The sequence below is a fragment of the Entelurus aequoreus genome, linkage group LG13 (genome assembly GCF_033978785.1).
Source record: "Entelurus aequoreus isolate RoL-2023_Sb linkage group LG13, RoL_Eaeq_v1.1, whole genome shotgun sequence".
Classification (NCBI taxonomy): domain Eukaryota; kingdom Metazoa; phylum Chordata; class Actinopteri; order Syngnathiformes; family Syngnathidae; genus Entelurus; species Entelurus aequoreus.
The window spans coordinates 18,189,539-18,208,859 of record NC_084743.1 but is presented as its reverse complement, the minus strand read 5'-3'; the positions used below and the strand labels follow the sequence as shown (position 1 = coordinate 18,208,859).

At 38.2% G+C, this 19,321-nt stretch overlaps 2 protein-coding genes across 3 annotated transcripts in view; one reads left to right on the top strand and one right to left on the bottom strand.

Moving 5' to 3' along the window:
- LOC133663222 (frizzled-7-like) overlaps positions 1-19,321 on the top strand; it is a 791,936-nt gene that overhangs the window by 419,963 nt on the left and 352,652 nt on the right. The window lies entirely within an intron of this gene.
- Positions 4,552-19,321, bottom strand: part of ptpn4a (protein tyrosine phosphatase non-receptor type 4a) — a 134,434-nt gene continuing 119,664 nt past the window's right edge. For both annotated transcript variants that reach the window (XM_062067522.1, XM_062067521.1), the window contains exons 21-27: positions 18,747-18,837; positions 18,581-18,642; positions 16,577-16,723; positions 12,369-12,497; positions 9,921-10,069; positions 7,563-7,698; positions 4,552-7,486 (exon numbers count right to left, since the gene is read on the bottom strand). In XM_062067522.1, coding sequence (XP_061923506.1) covers positions 7,157-7,486; positions 7,563-7,698; positions 9,921-10,069; positions 12,369-12,497; positions 16,577-16,723; positions 18,581-18,642; positions 18,747-18,837 — 1,044 coding nt within the window. In that variant the 3' untranslated portion in view covers positions 4,552-7,156. The remainder of the gene's footprint in view (positions 7,487-7,562; positions 7,699-9,920; positions 10,070-12,368; positions 12,498-16,576; positions 16,724-18,580; positions 18,643-18,746; positions 18,838-19,321) is intronic.

The following is a 19,321-nucleotide window of genomic DNA, read 5'->3' as shown; positions in this document are numbered from 1 at the left end:
TCTTTGTTTTAATAAGAATTAAGTTGCATGGAGGTTTAATAAAATAAAAATTGGGGATTTTTCAATTTTTAAAAAATAAGAATTAAGTTGCATGGAGCTTAAAAAAAGGGGGATTTTTCTAATCTTTTTTTTAATAAGAATTAAGTTGCATGGACCTTTAAAAAAAAGAAAAGAAAAAAAAAAGATTTTTCAAAAACATTTTTAAATAAGAATTAAGTTGCATGGAGCATTAAAAAAAGAAAGAAAAAAAAGGGATTTTTCAAATCTTTTTTTTAATAAGAATTAAGTTGCATGGAGGTTTAAAAAAATAAAATTGGGGATTTTTCAATTTTTTTAAAATAAGAATTAAGTTGCATGGAGCTTAAAAAAAGGGGGGGATTTTTCAAATCTTTTTTTTAATAAGAATTAAGTTGCATGGAGGTTTAAAAAAATAAAAATTGGGGATTTTTCAATTTAAAAAAAAAAAAGAATTAAGTTGCATGGAGCTTAAAAAAAAGGGGGGATTTTTCTTATCTTTTTTTAATAAGAATTAAGTTGCATGGAGGTTTAAAAAAATAAAATTGGGGATTTTTCAATTTTTTTAAAATAAGAATTAAGTTGCATGGAGCTTAAAAAAAAGGGGGATTTTTCAAATCTTTTTTTTTAATAAGAATTAAGTTGCATGGAGTTTTAAAAAAATAAAAATTGGGGATTTTTCAATTTTTAAAAAATAAGAATTAAGTTGCATGGAGCTTAAAAAAAAGGGGGATTTTTCAAATCTTTTTTTTAATAAGAATTAAGTTGCATGGAGCTTTAAAAAAAAAGAAAAAAGGGGATTTTTCAAATCTTTTTTTAAATAAGAATTAAGTTGCATGGAGCTTTAAAAAAAACAAAAAAAAATTTTAAATCCATCCATCCATCTATTTTCTACCGCTTGTGCCTTACGGAGTCGATTTTGGAAAATTATGGATCGATTTGGAATCCGAGTGAATAAGAATCGCGATTCGGTTGTGAATCAATTTGTTTTGTGCACCACTAATAATCATGTGACTGAGAGGTCAATTTAAGTGCACCTGTAAAAAGGTTCAACAGTGGCGCCTCAACTTAAGAGTGTTTTGGAGTATAAGTCGCATTTCCTGGGGAAATGTATTTGATAAAACCCAACACCAAGAATAGACATTTGAAAGGCAATTTAAAATAAATAAAGAATAGTGAACAACAGGCTGAATAAGTGTACGTTATATGAGGCATAAATAACCAACTGAGAACGTGCCTGGTATGTTAACGTAACATATTATGGTAAGAGTCATTCAAATAACTATAACATATAGAACATGCTATACGTTTACCAAACAATCTGTCACTCCTAATCGCTAAATCCCATGAAATCTTATACGTCTAGTCTCTTACGTGAATGAGATCAATAATATTATTTGATATTTTACGCTAATGTGTTAATAATTTCACACATAAGTCGCTCCTGAGTATAAGTCGCACCCCCGGCCAAACTATGAAAAAAAAACTGCGACTTGTAGTCCGAAAAATATGGTACTTTTAGATATTTAGGGAAAGTAAATTAAAAATGAATTTTATCTTTAATTATGATTTCTGGTTATGTCCACTGGCTAATTGTTACGCTTTAAGTTACAAGCAGAAATGTGAGTTACAAACATGGCGTAGCAAATATCACAGTCAGGTCACATGGTCTTACTCGCCAGCGTGAGCTTATACGGGGTTTCTGGAGGTGTCTGCAAATCTAAGTTCATGCTTTTAATGGCAGTTAAAACAAATTAAATGCCAAAGTCCTACTGCAGGTAGTTTACAATTATCCCTATAAATAAAATGATAACAATTTGACAATGATGATCATAAATAGTTGACATTAACTGTTACTCTCTCGTCAATTACAATTGCTCCACAAGACTGTTCCATCTGAGGATTTATTTAGATTTTTCTGTAGTGGTGGCAGCAGCTGGCGGTTGTGGTGGCGACAGCAGAAGTGGCTTTGTTGGTCGTGGTCACGCCAAATAAATTTAAACTTTAATCGCCGACAAGTAATTAGCCAACACCGTGTGATTTCACCGCATAAAATTGTTTTAATGTTTATCAAATTTAATGCTTTTTTATTGCCATTTAAGGCCTTAATTTTTGCAAAATCAAGACTTTTAATGACCTGCGGAATCCCTGTTATAGCCGGAAATGGACTTGACTTTGTTTTTCCAGCCACGGGAAGGAAGGAAGTGAGCGTGAAGGACACTGCTGGGAAAATAATTCATTGAATTGACAAAATAAATCACCAAAAAACGGGTCTGACAAGAATATTAACATTATATCGAAACGGCGGACATTTATCCATAAAAATAGGGAGAGCTGCTATCTAATTATTACATAGCTTCATAAAACTACAGTAGTTGTACATATTTATTATTGAAAAGTTTGTTATTTTTAAAAGGTTGAAATTAAATGGATTTGAGATTTAAGAGCCAAAGAGTCAGAGGACCAATCAAGCTGGTAAGTTGAGGTACTACCGTAGCACATTTTTAGCTCTATTTCGCCCAAAAGCCGAATATTTCTAACTTCCTGTGAGTCGTGCATGTACCTCGCCACGGAAGTGACGATGAACTATTACACACCCGGCGGCTAAGAATGGTGGACGTTGTTGTCAGGCAAAATCAAATAAAAAGGTATTGTTAGGTTAGAATGCAGGCTGGACATTGAAGTTCCCACTGGTATTGACTTTGTTGGCTGTAGAACAAGTAGTTAGATGTCACGCAGTAGCATAAGTCACATAAATCACCAGAAATGATTACCGGGCGCGGCCACAGCTGCTGCTCACTGCTCCCCTCACCTCCCAGGGCGTGATCAAGGGTGATGGGTCAAATGTAGCAAATAATTTGCATGCCAATCATTGGTACTTTAACTTTAACTTTAATTAGAAATAACTAGGGATGTCCGATAATGGCTTTTTGCCGATATCCGATATTGTCCAACTCTTAATTACCGATACCGAGATCAACCGATACCGATATATACAGTCGTGGAATTAACACATTATTATGCCTAATTTGGACAACCAGGTATGATGAAGATAAGGTCCTTTTTTTAAAAATTAATAAAATAAAATAAGATAAATTAATTAAAAACATTTTCTTGAATAAAAAAGAAAGTAAAACAATATAAAAACAGTTACATAGAAACTAGTAATGAAGGAAAATGAGTAAAATTAACTTTTACTTATTTTTTTTTACTTAATTTCTATTTTTATCTAGTTTATCTAGTGTGTGTCATGATTTTATTTCTATTTAAAAAAAATTTATTATATATTATTTCTATTTTTATTTTTATACTTTGTAGCACTTTGAGATTTTAACAAATATAAAGTGCGCTTACAAATGCAATTCATTATTATTATTATTGTTATTATTAGACTGTATTGTTATATATTGATATACTATAAAGTAGGAACCAGAATATTAATAACAGAAAAAAACAACCCTTTTGTGTGAATGGGGGAGGGAGGTTTTTTGGGTTGGTGTACTAATTGTAAGTGTATCTTGTGTTTTTTATGTTGATTTAATAAAAAAAAAAATTAAAAACACAAAAAAAACCAGATACCGATAATTTCCGATATTACATTTTAAAGCATTTATCGGCCGATATTATCGGACATCTCTAGAAATAACCATTAACTCTGCGAGGGGGAAAAGATCAAGTGGAACCCCCATTTAAGCAAACTTTTCAATGGAGCCAAATATGCCTCCGGGTGCGAGCGTCTCATTCATTTTGTCTCACGCCTGCAGGCAAAAAGCAGGGCACAGCGTTGTTGGCCTCCACGTCACTTCTCAGTGCTTAAGTGTGTCTTTTCGGCTCCCCCTCCCCCCCTTTGTCCATTTTGCTAACTCAATATGAGTCCCTAAAAAACAACAGACCGGCGTAGTAAGGAGGAGGGAATCACTGTGGAGTTTAAAGACTACATTAATGGCGTTCACAAGCATGGAAGAATCATGGAAGCAGGCTTGGTTCTAATTGTGATGAGACCATACTTTTCTGCCCGAGTCCTCCCTCTGTCAGCTCCTCCTTGTCCATGTTAATGTAAGTGGACTTTATTGTGGCAATATGGTTGTTAAAGTTAAGGATTTTGGGGATTTCTGATCGTTTGTGAGGGCACCGTCTTATGGGGGGAAAAGTGCTTCAACTATACAAACTTTTCAATGCACGAACCCTACTGAAGAAATGGGTTCGTAAATCGAGGTTCCGCTGCGGTTGAATGTGGAGTATTTCCCCACCCAAATATGACATTTGTTTCGAGGATTTCTTTTATCTGGATGCACGTGTCAGTGGGAATGAGATTTTTTTTCCACACCCCTAGTATGTACGTATACACACACAATATATATATATATATATATATATATATATATATATATATATATATATATATATATATATATATATATATATATATATATATATATATATATATATATATATATATATATATATATATATATATATATACATATATATATATATATATATATATATATATATATATGTATATAAAGAGCATGTGAAAGTTTGACTCCGACCTTGTTTACTTCCGTGACAACCTCCTGAAAGTTTTGCAATCAATCAGAAATATCAAGCAGCTATAATGCGCCAAACATGGATAAGTGTGGTGAGAGTGTTTTTTCCCATCATGCATTGTAGTGGTTTTAAACAGGTGTAATATTCAGTGAAGTATAGTGCGTGGATGATTTTCCTAATAACCACAACGTTCCGTGAGCAGGTTGTGTCGTGTGTGTGTTGACCTTTTGTGTCGGTCGCCGTGAGTGGGGACAGTTGTTTGGATCGGGTCATATAAGTAAATGTTGTGCTGCTGACATTTCATGGTCATTGATTAGAAGTACTCGTGCTGTCCACAAGATGGAGGCAAACTTGCAGCATTTAGACCAGTGGTTCTTAACCTGGGTTCGATCGAACCCTAGGGGTTCGGTGAGTTGGGCTCAGGGGTTCGGCGGAGGTCAAGACACACCCGAATCATCGTGTAAATAAAAACTTTTCCCTGTCGTGGTATTACGGATACGGCAACAGCTGAAGTCACACTGATTTGCAGGTGTGTCACTGTGTTGGTTTTGTTGTTTGAACAAGGTGATGTTCATGCACGGTTCATTTTGTGCACCAGTAAAAAAAACATGGTAACACTTTAGTATGGGGAACATATTCACCATTAATTAGTTGCTTATTAACATGCAAATTAGTAACATATTGCCTCTTAACTAGTCATTATTAAGTACTTATTAATGCCTTATTCGGCATGGCCTTATTATAACCCTAACCCTCTCACCCTGGCCCGAACCCTGTAACCCTAATCCTAACCAAATAACTCTAAATTAAGTCTTTGTTACTTGGAATATGTTCCCCTAGTGTCCAAAAAACTCTAAATTAAGTCTTTGTTACTTAGAATATGTTCCCCCAGTGTCCAAATAACTCTAAATTAAGTCTTTGTTACTTAGAATATGTTCCCCTAGTGTCCAAAAAACTCTAAATTAAGTCTTTGTTACTTAGAATATGTTCCCCTAGTGTCCAAAAAACTCTAAATTAAGTCTTTGTTACTTAGAATATGTTCCCCTAGTGTCCAAATAACTCTAAATTAAGTCTTTGTTACTTAGAATATGTTCCCCTAGTGTCCAAAAAACTCTAAATTAAGCCTTTGTTACTTAGAATATGTTCCCCTAGTGTCCAAATAACTCTAAATTAAGTCTTTGTTACTTGGAATATGTTCCCCTAGAATATGTTCCCCTAGTGTCCAAAAAACTCTAAATTAAGCCTTTGTTACTTAGAATATGTTCCCCTGGTGTCCAAATAACTCTAAATTAAGTCTTTGTTACTTAGAATATGTTCCCCCAGTGTCCAAATAACTCTAAATTAAGTCTTTGTTACTTAGAATGTGTTCCCCTAGTGTCCAAAAAACTCTAAATTAAGCCTTTGTTACTTAGAATATGTTCCCCTAGTGTCCAAATAACTCTAAATTAAGTCTTTGTTACTTGGAATATGTTCCCCTAGTGTCCAAAAAACTCTAAATTAAGTCTTTGTTACTTAGAATATGTTCCCCTAGTGTCCAAAAAACTCTAAATTAAGTCTTTGTTACTTAGAATATGTTCCCCTAGTGTCCAAATAACTCTAAATTAAGTCTTTGTTACTTAGAATATGTTCCCCTAGTGTCCAAATAACTAAATTAAGTCTTTGTTACTTAGAATATGTTCCCCATACTAAAGTGTTACCAAAAACATATAACTTTGTCTTGAATTTGAAAAAAACTAACATTTTATTTTTCACTAAAGAAGGGTTCGATGAATGCGCGTATGAAACTGGTGGGGTTCGGTACCTCCAACAAGGTTAAGAACCACTGATTTAGACTGTCTGATATTTAGAATGAACTTAAAGGCAGGCCAAATTTCTTAATAAACTTGCCAGGTCTGACCTGTCTAAACGCTCTGCTACCACAACTCGGGACTACTTTTGTTCAACTCTCAGGGAGCTCGATGGAAGTCGACTTTCACTGTTCAGTAGGCGCTGGGCAGGGTTTACGTCGATTTAAAGCTCTCACTCGAAGAACGTAAACCCGCTTTGTTCGTGACGTCTGTCGGCCGGAAGACGCGACGCGAGGAGCTAAAAGCCGCGATCCAAATAATTGTCTTTCCCCGTGTCCAGCAGGAACGTTGAGGAGAGAGCGCCACGATGAATTCAATCCTCGCAGCGAAGAGGAATCCTAAGAATGTACTAGTTTTTAAAAAAAATGGGAGGTTTGAGACTTCAGTGGAGAGGGTTTGACAGCAACTAAAACACAATAAATACTCTCGCAGGAACAAAAGATGTATCCGCTAAAAGGACTAAAAAAAAAATGGAGGAGGGGGGGAAGCTTTCCATCCATGGGACAGCCCTTCCCCTTCGTACTTTTATGGCACATGGGCGCTCCGTGTTGACGTCGTAGTCGACCCTGAACACGGCGCCCTCTAATGGTACCTGCACCGCACAGCTGGATCGCCTCTTTTTCAAAAGAAATCTGTGATTTTCCAGTTCTTCTATTTTGTTCCGTTTTTTGTGATAAAGTGCAACAGTGCCTTTGTTCTCGCCTCTTCCTGGGTCCCCTAAAGTGACCCCGCGGGGTCAAACGTCACGGGTCGGCGGGGTCGGGCTCGGGGTTCACGCTGGTGTCGCTGTTCACGCTAGCAACGCTGAGCTCCTCCTCCGTCACCTCCCCCACGTCCAGCACCTCCACCTCCTCGTCGTCGTCGTCGTCCTCCTCCTCCTCGTCCAGACCTCCTTCCAGCAGCTCCGCCACCTCCTCTTCCTCCCATGTGTCTTCTCTCGATCCTTTCATCTCCTCATCCTCCTCCTCGCCGTCGCCCGTCTCTCGTAGATGGTAGACGGTGGGCGTCAGCGGTCGGACCAGACCCTCCTCGTAGACCCTCAGGATGGCCTCGCACACAAAGCGGTACTGACTCTGGCGGAGACAGGGACAGGAGGGGGTGGAGGACACCTGAAAGAAGCGGGGGCGAGGGACAGGCGGGCGTACTTACAGGTGTTTGTATCATCATGGCTCTCTGATCCCTCATGGTCCTCACGATCTCTAGCGGGCACACTGGCTGGCCACACTCCATGAGACACAAGGCCGTTTCCATGGTGATCAGAACCCCCGTCCGACCGATGCCAGCACTGGGAAGAAAAGCAGGGGTGGAATAAATATTGTATATTGCAAAAACTGAAATCTAAGTAAGATTAAATATTTCAAATAAGGGTGAGATTTGCTTATTTTCTGTCTGATAAGATAATTGTTCTCACTAAGCAGATTTTATGTTAGAGTGTTTTACTTGTTTTAAGGGTTTTGGTCCTAAATGATCTCAGTAAGATATTACAGCTTGTTACTGAGATTTGATGACCTATATTGAGTAAAACATGCTTGAAACTAGAATATCAACTGATGCAAAGCTGTGTCATCAACACTCACAAGTATAAAACAATTTTTTTAAAGCAATAATTTCTTACGTCAAGCATGAAAAAACTAATCGTGAAATAATAAAAAAAATAATGTTATGACATATTATGTCAAGATAATGGCACTAGCATTTGCTTAATTTAAGAATATTTTTGAACATTTTGAGCATAAAAGGTCTCTTTTTTTTTCTACCAAGAAAAGTGCACTTATTAGTGAGAATATACTTATTTTAAGGTATTTTTGGGTTCATTGAGGTTAGCTAATTAGGGTCCGCCTGTACACTGTATAAAGGACTCCCACAGGGAGTCCTTTGTACATGGACAAAGGACACTATTGTTATTGTAAGGTTTATTATTCTGCAGCTTTGCGCACTACTTTGCCCCCCTTAACATGCTTCAAAACTCACCAAATTTGACACACACATAGAAAAACGTGCCCCAACCATTTTAGTAAAAATACCTAACCCCAAAAATCAAAATTGCGCTCCAGCGCCCCCTAGGAAGAAAACTGCCTGTAACTCCCACTAGGAAGGTCGTAGAGACATGAAACAAAAACCTATATGTAGGTCTGACTTAGACCTACATTTCATAATTTCACATCCTCGGGCAAAAAGCAACAGGAAATTGGCAATTTCCCCTTCAACACAAAAAATGACTAAAAACACTAATTTTTGCCTCTTTGACCTGTAATTTGACCCCTTTAAAATACTTCAAAACTCACCAAACTTCTCACACACTTCGGGACTGGTGGAAATTGCGATCTAAAAAAAAACCGAACCCCAAAACTCAAAATTGCGCTCTAGCGCAATTTTTGAATAAAACAGAGACAAAACTGCTTCTCAGAGGAAAACACAGACAAAACTGCTTGTAACTTCCGGTAGGAACGTCTTAGAGACATGAAACAAAAACCTCTACGTAGGTCTCACCCAGACCTACATTTCATAGATTGACATCCTTCAGCAAAAATCAACAGGAAGTTTGCTATTCCTCCTTCAAAACTAAATTTTTGTTACAACCTGTCACCAAACATCAAACATTATCTCCTCTGAGCGCGTTTGTCGTTTCGGCTTCAAACTACTACAGGAGAGAGATTGAACCCTTCTGATTAAAAGTTGACGAAAGAGTTTTGATCGGTAGTACGGTTTTGGTTTTACGAGCCTTCAAATACCCGCAGCACTAAAGCTGCTCCGCTGCTGTGATTTTACGCGCCTTCAAAGAAAACAACCACTGTGCCGCAACACCTAGGAAAAAAACACAGACACAACTTCCTCTAACTCCCAGTACGAATATCGTAGAGACACGAAACAAAAACCTCTATGTAGGTCTCACACAGGACTACCACTGGACTAAAGTATTGGGACACCTAGGACTAGCACCAGCCAAAATGCGGACCCAACAAAAGCTGCTTGCAGCTTTAATTTTACTTGTTTTGGAAAGTCTTGACAAGCCAAATTTTCTTGTTCTATTGGCAGATAATTTTGCTTAGTTCAAATAAAATACCCCTAATTTTTGTATTACTTTTTCTTGTTTTTGAAGACTGACTTTTTGCAGTGTATGAACCGTACTGCACAGGAAGTCTCACTTCTTGCGCAGTCCCTTATGTTCAAGAATGCCTTTTTCTATCTTTGCAAAGACACACATTGCATCTCATTTAGGTTCCAGAAGAAGAGGTACCAGGAACGAGACGAAAGAAGAGTGGACATGTGTGTGTTAACTTTCGGTTTCGATCGAAGCCAACGCGTGGCAGCAAAATGGACATAAGCAGAAAAAACTATGAAAAAAACTGCGACTTATAGTCCGAAAAATACGGTATTGTCTACCGCGCGCCAATCTTAGTCCGTAGGTAAAATATAGAAATATTGTCATATGTGTGCCGCTATAAATAGTAGAAAACAAAGCCAAAACAAAGTGTGTGTAATAATGCCACAGTATGGCAATGTTACCTGCAGTGTACAACCATTGGCTGGTCTTGCCTTGTCCTTTTGCTGCGGACCAGAGCCACAAAGTCCAAGAAGTCCGTGGAGTCGTCGGGAACGCCGTGATCGGGCCAGGCCACGTACTGGATCTGGGTCAGCTCTCTCTGCTCCTCACTCTGAACGTGCACACACACACACACAAAACCTCATGCACTTTACTTCCACCAGGAAAGAAATATAAGTACTTGCAAGCTTGTTTTTAGAGGGAATCTCTTCATTTAGAAGGTAAAACATGCAAGTATGCAAAATGAATATGACAATAGATGCAAACTATTTTTTTAATCCAAAAAACGCATGCACACTCGCAAAAGTCCCTTGGAGCTCTCCAAAATGTTAACAAGCATGTTACTAATAATTTAAAAAAAAAAGGTTTTTATCTTATGATATAAGCGAATATTTGTGGTATATATATATATATATATATATATATATATATATACATATATATATATATACAGTCGCGATCAAAAGTTGACATACACTTGTAAAGAACATAATGTCATGGCTGTCTTGAGTTTCCAATCATTTCTACAACTCTTATTTTTTTGTGATAGAGTGATTGGAGCACATACTTGTTGGTCACAAAAAACATTCATGAAGTTTGGTTCTTTTATGAATTAATTATGAGTCTACTGAAAATGTGAGCAAATCTGCTGGGTCAAAAGTATACGTACAGCAATGTTAATATTTGGTTACATGTCCCTTGGCAAGTTTCACTGCAATAAGGCGCTTTTGGTAGCCATCCACACGTTTCTGGTGGAATTTTTGACCACTCCTCTTGACAAAATTGGTGAAGTTCAGCGAAATTTGTTGGTTTTCTGACATGGACTTGTTTCTTCAGCATTGTCCACATTAAGTCAGGACTTTGGGAAGGCCATTCTCAAATTCTTCTCACCCTGGACACAAACTATTTTCCCCTCTCCCCTCAGGCAGGAGACTACGGTCCATCCAGACCCACATCTCCCGCCACCTGAACAGTTTTTTCCCCTCGGCCATTAGACACATGAACAATAAGATCTGATAGCTCAGTTACAGCTCATGTTATTCTATTCTGTGTTATATGTGTTTTATGTTGCACGATTGCGCCAAGTAAAATTCCTAGTTTGTGAACCCGTTCTCAAACAATGGCAATAAAAACTCTTCTGATTTTGATTCTGATTCTAAAACCTTAATTCTAGCCTGATTTAGCCATTCCTTGACCACTTTTGACGTGTGTTTGGGGTCATTGTCCTGTTGGAAAACCCAACTGCGCCCAAGACCCAACCTCGGGGCTGATGATTTTAGGTTGTCCTGGAGAATTTGGAGGTAATCCTCATTTTTCATTGTCCCATTTACTCTCTGTAAAGCACCAGTTCCATTGGCAGCAAAACAGGCCCAGAGCATAATACTACCACCACCATGCTTGACGGTAGGGATGGTGTTCCTGGGATAAAAGGCCTCACCTTTTCTTCTCCCAACATATTGCTGGGTATTGTGGCCAAACAGCTAAATTTTTGTTTCATCTGACCACAGAACTTTCCTCCAGAAGGTCTTATCTTTGTCCATGTGATGTCAGATGAAACAAAAATGGAGCTGTTTGGCCACAACACCCAGCAATATGTTTGGAGGAAAAAAGGCGAGGTCTTTAATACGGCAATGGCCGTGGGGGTCTCCACCTCTCCAAAATGACTGTGCCCTGTGTGTATTGTACTGTATAGAAAGTGCCATCCAAAAAAGGGCAGCGCACTGAGGCTTCCAGCAGCAAAGGTTAGCAAATGGAAAAGTTCGCAAATAGAGTGGCTCGTAAATCGAGGTTCCCCTGGAGATGGGCCATGAGATGGGAAATGTTGCTAAAATAATTCACAAGAAGAGCTCTTTGTTTGTTGATTAGAAAGAGAAAGAAATGATTTAGAAGCCTCCAGCGATAGTTTGGCGTACAGCAGTTACAAATGAACACTTTGGAGTGGCAACATGGTTCCTATAGAAACCGTCCTCGCAGTAAAGCAACACAATGAGGGGGCCATTGGAAGCACTAAACATTAAAAAAAAAATGACTCTGCCGTTATTGTTTAGTCTATTCCGATTATACTCTTTAACGTAGAAATATGTTTACATCTTTTTTTTCCCATCTTCTCACTGTTACCTTCGCTTCAGGTTTTCTCTCACCGTGTTCTCTTTTACAGCAATATGATTGACTAAGGTGGTTGGGTTGCCATGGTAACCCGGTTTCAATAGGCGGTCCACATGCAAGCGCAGCGGGAGCCAGAAAAAGAACAGCCCACACTGGTCACCATGACAACACACCTCCTCTGGATGCTCGGCTGCTCATTCTTCATGAGACGCTGTGTGCTGTGGGTCATTTTTGATCTCATCCAACGGCTCGCGGCCCCGGATCACATTTGAAAACGGGCGCTGGTGCGAAACCCCCCTGCTCACCTGTAGGTGCACCAGGCTCATTTCCCGGACCAGGAAGGCGGAGTTGCCCTCCTCGTTGTGGCACGTGACAGTGAAGTCTCCGTAGGAGGCGCTGCTGTCTGGGTTGGGCCAGTACTGGTGGCACTTGACCTGTAACACAACATGTTAGCATGCTATTAAAGCTCAGCAAACAGGAAAAAAGACAACTGGTCTTTGCTAACACAATTCCCTGAGAAGTGCATGAAGACCTTTACAAATTGCTCTTCTGCAATAGTTTTAGTATTCCGTATTTTTCTGACTTTGAGGCGCACTTAAAAACCTTTTATTTTCTCAAAAATCGACAGTGCGCCTTATAACCCGGTGCGCCTAATGTACGTCATAATTCTGGTTGTGCTTACTGACCTCAAAGTAATTGTATCTGGTACATGGTGTATTGGTAAGTGTGACCAGTAGATGGCAGTCACACAAGAGATACGTGTAGACCGCAATATGATGGCAGTAAACAACACCAAAACTTTAAATGTTCTACTGAGAATATAGAACATTACACACGACACTTAAAAATCTGTCAAAATGATTTTAGTACGCTATGAAGCCGCACCGCTTGATGGATTGTTGGCACATTTAAACATACAAGTATTATTACGGTGTGTGAATAAGGACCGCAAAATGACACCTATTAGCAGACATTATCTGGCGTTTTGTTTCACAATATTATGCAAAAACAACTTTTTTTACCTCCTGGTACCTGCTGATGTGTATTTCGGATCTGCATAAGTCCTGAAATTTACCGTATTTTCCGCACCATAAGCCGCCCCGTGTTGTAAGCCGCACCTTCAATGAATGGCATATTTCAAAACTTTGTTTACCTATTAGCCGCCCTGTGTTATTAGCCGCACCTACGCTACGCTAAAGGGAATGTCAAAAAAACAGTCAGATAGGTCAGTCAAACTTTAATAATATATTACAAACCAGCGTTCTAACAACTCTGTTCACTCCCAAAATGTAATGTGCAAATGTGCAATCACAAAAATAGTAACACTCAAAATAGTGCAGAGCAATAGCAACATCAATAACTCAACGTTGCTCATACGTTAGTGTCACACAACACACAAAATAAACATTTAAAGCTCACTTTCTGAAGTTATTACTCATCCACAAATCCCTCAAATTATTCTTCTTCGGTGTGCTTCACTTGTTTTTTGACACCATCTGTGATGTGGACGCGCATGCAGTCGTAGATCAACAGGGACGGAGCTGCGAGAAAAAAGTCACCCGGTGTCTTCGCTCATCTTTTCTTCATCCATCCATCCCTTCGAGTTAGCTTTTATGATGACGCCGGCTGGAAAGTTCTCTTTTGGCAAGGTCTTCCTTTTGAATATCACCGTGGGTGGAAGTTTCTGGCCGTTAGCATGGCAAGCTAGAACCAGTGAAGGACGACTTCTCATTCCCTGTGGTGCGAATATTCACCGTACGTGCTCCCGTTGTATCCACAGTGCGGTTCACAGGAATATCAAAAGTCAGTGGAACCTTGTACGCGTGTCTCTTAGTAGGAGACATTTTGTGGTCTTTACAGAAACACACAAATGAAATGAAACGTAATATCCGCGCGCTTCTTCTTCTACGGGGGCGGGTGCTCACCTTGGCGGTTGCTTACAGTAGAAGAAGAAGCGCTTCCTCTTCTATGGGGGCGGTTGCTTACCGTAGAAGAAGAAGCGCTTCCTCTTCTACGGGGAAAAAGATGGCGGCTGTTTACCGTAGTTGCGAGACCTAAACTTTATGAAAATAAATATTAATATTAATCCATATATAAGGCGCACCGGGTTATTAGCCGCACTGTCAGCTTTTGAGAAAAATTGTGGTTTTTAGGTGCGGCTTATGGTGCGGAAAATACGGTATTTGGGATAGTTACTGTAAATTCTGGACTATAAGCCACTACTTTTTTTCCAACATATTTGAACCCTGTGGCTAATTTATGGGTTTTTCTACACCGACGGCCAAAATACAAAGTTTTCAAAAAAACAAGCAAATACACAGAGAATTTGTTTTGTTTGTGCTATGGTGCCATCTTTTGGACGAGTTCGCTCACTGCAAGTGCTGCAGGGGCCTTCATTTTATCAGTAGTGCTTTCAAGAGGAAGTAGAGCCGTCCATAGCGTATCTACTCGTATGGATGTTTCAACCCTAACTCTTTGTTATATATAAATGACTCCAGTACTCTTGTCTTGTTCTGTATATTGTACAGTATTTTGTATTTGTATAGTGTTTTGTATATTGTACAGGATTGCTTATTATTTTTATTGGATAGTAGTCTGTTTATTTAAATTCTTATTTTAGTTTTTCTTTATTACCTCTTGTGTAATTTATTTTTACTCCATATTTGTTCCCACTACCGCACATTAAGTCGGAGTCCTTAATCAATAAAGTCTGTAAGTTTTACAATATAACTACAACGATTCATAAGTACTAAACCGCCCCATGTGTGATGTCTGTAAGAGTGTTTTGTACGTGCTGTTGTAATGTAATGAAGCAAGCGTTGCAAGCATTAGCTAGTTCGCTAACACATTTACAAGTATCTGTGTTAGTATTATTAACTTACAATGGCATTCTTCTTGTATTGTTTCAGTTGAACAAATTCTTCAGTGAATTCACCAAAACGTCACTGTGGAGTTATTGAGTCTGTTTAGCTGATTGGAGAGCTAGCTTCCGCAGCTAGTGGGTCCATGACGATGACTTCTGTTTTGTGTGATCAGCCATTTTACTGCCGTGTTACAGACACCGTTTGGAAACAATTAAGGTATGTAAATAATCATTTACAAAATATTTCTGTGCAAATGATTCATTTCATATCCGCGACTTATCGTCCGGTGTGGCTAATATATGGAAAGATTATTTTTTTATAACCACACTGTACAGTATAAAAATCCTTCCATGCTTTCACGGGCTTATTTGTGATTGTTGTGGCCTAAAATGCCTTAATTTGCAGCAGCTTTTTCAGAAAGTTGTGGCAAAATGTGCGACGTTACTCAAAAACATTGAATAAACTTGAGATTTTATGAATTTGCTATCAATGTTTTAAGTCAGGGGTGTCCAAACTTTTTCCACTAAGGACCACACACTGTAAAATCTCAGCATGCGGCGGCAATTTTGATATTTTTCATTTTCAAAACCCAAGACAAAATATTGATTTTTTTGTTTTTACCTTTAGGCTCCCCTCAAGTTTGGTATAGTGGACCTGGTAGGGCCTCAGTCATAAAAACGTTGACAAAAAAGTCATGTATTATTGATTTTTTTTTTTCAATGCTTAAATCTTTAGATCAACTTCAGGTCTATTTGTCGATAAGTTTTTTTTCTTTATATATGTTTTAAGCCCTTGTTTTAATGACAAAAACACAAACTATGCAATATTTTACACAAAAAACAATTTGAATTGAAATTTTTGATGTGAAGTAATTGGAGCCTTTGATTGGTCCATAATTCATAACAACATGGATTTTAATTCAGTATTATTTTTGAGCAATGACAGTTTTTGAAAAAATTATCCCACTAAATTTCTTAGGGATCCAAAATGCCCACTCTCAAAAAGTGTCAAATATTTTTTTATCTTTTTTACTTTCAACACTCAAGTCTCTAAATCAACTTTAGACCTGTTATTTATACTTTATATTATTATTATTTTTAATGTTTTTGTTTGTTTGTGTCATGTACTTTTTGTCAAAGAAAACTTTTTTTTTTTGGCAAACAAAATATGCAATGTTTTCGACAAAAAGTACTTCAAAGTGGAATGTTTGATGTGAAGTAATTGGAGCCTTGAATAGGTCAACCATTCCAATATTGATTTTGAATCATTATTTTTAAGCAATGCAGCTTTAAGGGAAAAAAACCAGCCTGAACGCAGCTTTGTGTTTAATATTAGAGTTTCAACATTGCAACTTTTTGTCGTTTCATTTCACCAGTTTGCTCTTTTTTTTCTCACTTTTTAATGTTTTTTTTAATTTTTTATTGTATTTTTTGAATGTGCCCTGGGCCTTTAAGAAATTACCCACAGGCCACAAACGGGCAACACTCTCCATTACCAAATAATACATTGTGAGAATCAATTCTGAATGGAATGGTGAGGTAACGTTCTTAATTATCCTACGAGATTAGTTGAATTGTCCCGGGCAGAGAGGAACAAAGACATTTGGGGGAAAAAAATCGTCTAGTTTTAATGTAAAATCATTGACATACCCGTCCCCTCTCGACTTGCGTTGTCAGCATGACCACCATAGATGATCCCTGCTCCCAGGTCATTTGCCAGAAGTCCGGACAGGTGTTGGGCAAGGGACCCTGGCAGGCGATGTAGCGGTTTATGAGACTGGAGGCAGGAATCTCCATCTGCAGGAACAGGGGTTGAGTAAGTAAACAATGTTTCATCTGGGTGTGAGACTTGCATGTAGCGATAGGTCAAACCATATCGAAGCATCGATGCCTTATGGAACACAAGTAGGCATTGGTTCCATAATGGCACCGGTGCTAATTTACCCGGTACTAACTGCGGCTTAAAAATGTATTTCCTGTTTTGTGCCTTGAACCAGAAGTATAACTGTCCATAGCGTTTGTAAGTTTTACAATATAACTCAAACAATTCTAACTTATGCATAGTTATTGAGTCTGTTTAGCTGTTTGGAGAGCTAGCTTCCGCAGCTAGCGGGTCAATGACCATGACTTCTGTTTTGTTTATTCAACCGTTTTACTGCCATGTGACAGGCACTGTTTGGAAGGAAAGGTATGTAAATAAATATTTACAAAATCTTGCGTACTGGTTAGGGGTGTAAAGGTACGTGTATTTGTATTGAACCGTTTCGGTACGGGGGTTTCGGTTAGGTTCGGAGGTGTACCGAACGAGTTTCCACACGGACATATTAAGTAGCGTAACGCACGTTGTGTAAACAATGCACACCGAGGCACAACACACGGCATGCTAGCAGCTAACGGGCTACGATAGACTGACCATACGTCTTCTTTTCACCGTACATGTCGTCTTTTGCAGAGCTGTCAGGGCGGAGTTTCTTAAATTCCTCAAATGTCCGGCATTTGGAGTTAGGGTTGCGTGTATTTTCAATGTACGTTCAGGGTTAAGAAGGGGTTAAAAACAAAACAAATTGTGCGCGCAGCAGCATTGGTGAGGGAGGGGCAGAGACAGAGAGAGCAAGAGAGTTATGATAAACGCGCATGCGTCGCCAGGCTCTGCTTTTTATCCATAGATTTATCAGATTACATTTTTTATTATCTATAAACATTCTAAAAATACTATTAAAATAAACAAAAACATAACAAAAGTGAAATATAAAAGCTTAAAGGTTAAATGTAATTTAGAAAAAGTTGCAATGTTGACTAATAAAACAAAGCAGTTTTTTTTTCTTTCAAACTGTCATTGCTCAAAACATAATATTGAATCAAAATCAATGTTATTATGAATTATTGACCTATCCAAGATTCCGATTACTTCACATCAAATATTCCACTAAGAAAAATATTTTTGGTGGAAGATTTTGCAAATTTGGTAAATAAATAACCAAAAACATTTATATTTTGTCGTTTTCTTACTGTACCGAAAATGAACCGAACCGTGACCTCTAAACCGAGGTACGTACCGAACCGAAATTTTTGTGTACCGTTACACCCCTAGTACTGGTATATATCTGCGGCATATAGTTGGGTGCGTCTAATATATGTAAAAAATATTTATTTCTTCTGAAATTGGCTGGGTGCAGCTTGAATACCGATGCACTCTATAGCCCGGAAAATGCGGTATTTGGCTCATTGACCATGGCTGCATGTTTTAAATTCCTTTCTGTGGAAATATTCATTAAAAAAAAAATATATATTTATATTTACAAACTATTAATAATATTTGCATAACTTTTTTAATCCATCAGATAGTAGATGGCCATTACGCAACACTAACGCAGTATCAGTGCAGTGTCAATACAGGTAGTGAGTGTGCCACACATTCACAGAGGCATCATTTACCCATCACTACTTCTATGTATTTCCGGCATGCAGAGAGCTGCAATGTTTCTGAAGACTATTTTGCCAGCAAAATAAAAAACGGTAAGCTTTGATCAAAGCTTGTTTGTATTTAGAGAAACATGAAACATCAGAAAAAACTTTGACTCATGCTTTCCTGCACCCAAGTACATTCACATTGAATTTACCAACACATAAAAGGAATGGAAAATAAAAACTCACATTTATGTAATTTGCATTGATGTAGTCATCTGTGCTTTTCAGAATGACCCGCGTGGCATCATCTTGAAAGGACAAAGAATGGAATCAAACCAACAGAAAGACGTTGAACGATGTCATAGACAAGAAATCAAGGTGGAACAGGATTTGACACGTCTTGAACACGTACAAGGAGAGATGTCTCTGTAGCGATTTTTGGAAATGTTCTGAGGTAATTTGGCACACAGCATGGTCATCCCGGGCCTCTTCCTGTACAGTTGCTGGAAGAAAAGGAGGAACCTTGACATGCTTGCTCTGAACAATCACCATCAATGGGAAATAACACTTGGTGCCTCCGGTCAAGAGTGTTTTGAGATAAGAGCTGTCCCTGCTGTCTGTTAGGCTTTGATTGACAGCACAAATTTGAGCATCCGCGCCATTGGTTGGCTTACATTATTAGCTTATAGCTGGAGATAGACATAACTTTGTTTTCCAACCATGGGAATGAAGAAAGTCTGAAGTACAGTGCTGAGACAAAGAAGTGGATTATATCAAATTAAAGAAAGAAATCATCATCAACATGACAGCGGGTGTCACTAACTCGGTGCAAGCAATTTGAGCGTGGCACTGCCAGTCTGCACCATATTGAAGCAGAATGAGTCTAACGCCAGCCAAGAATGATAAAAAAAAAGATATTAACATTTATCCATATGGAAAAGCTGCTGATGGTGTATTTGAAGCAGAAGCAGCTGGAAGGAAATACCG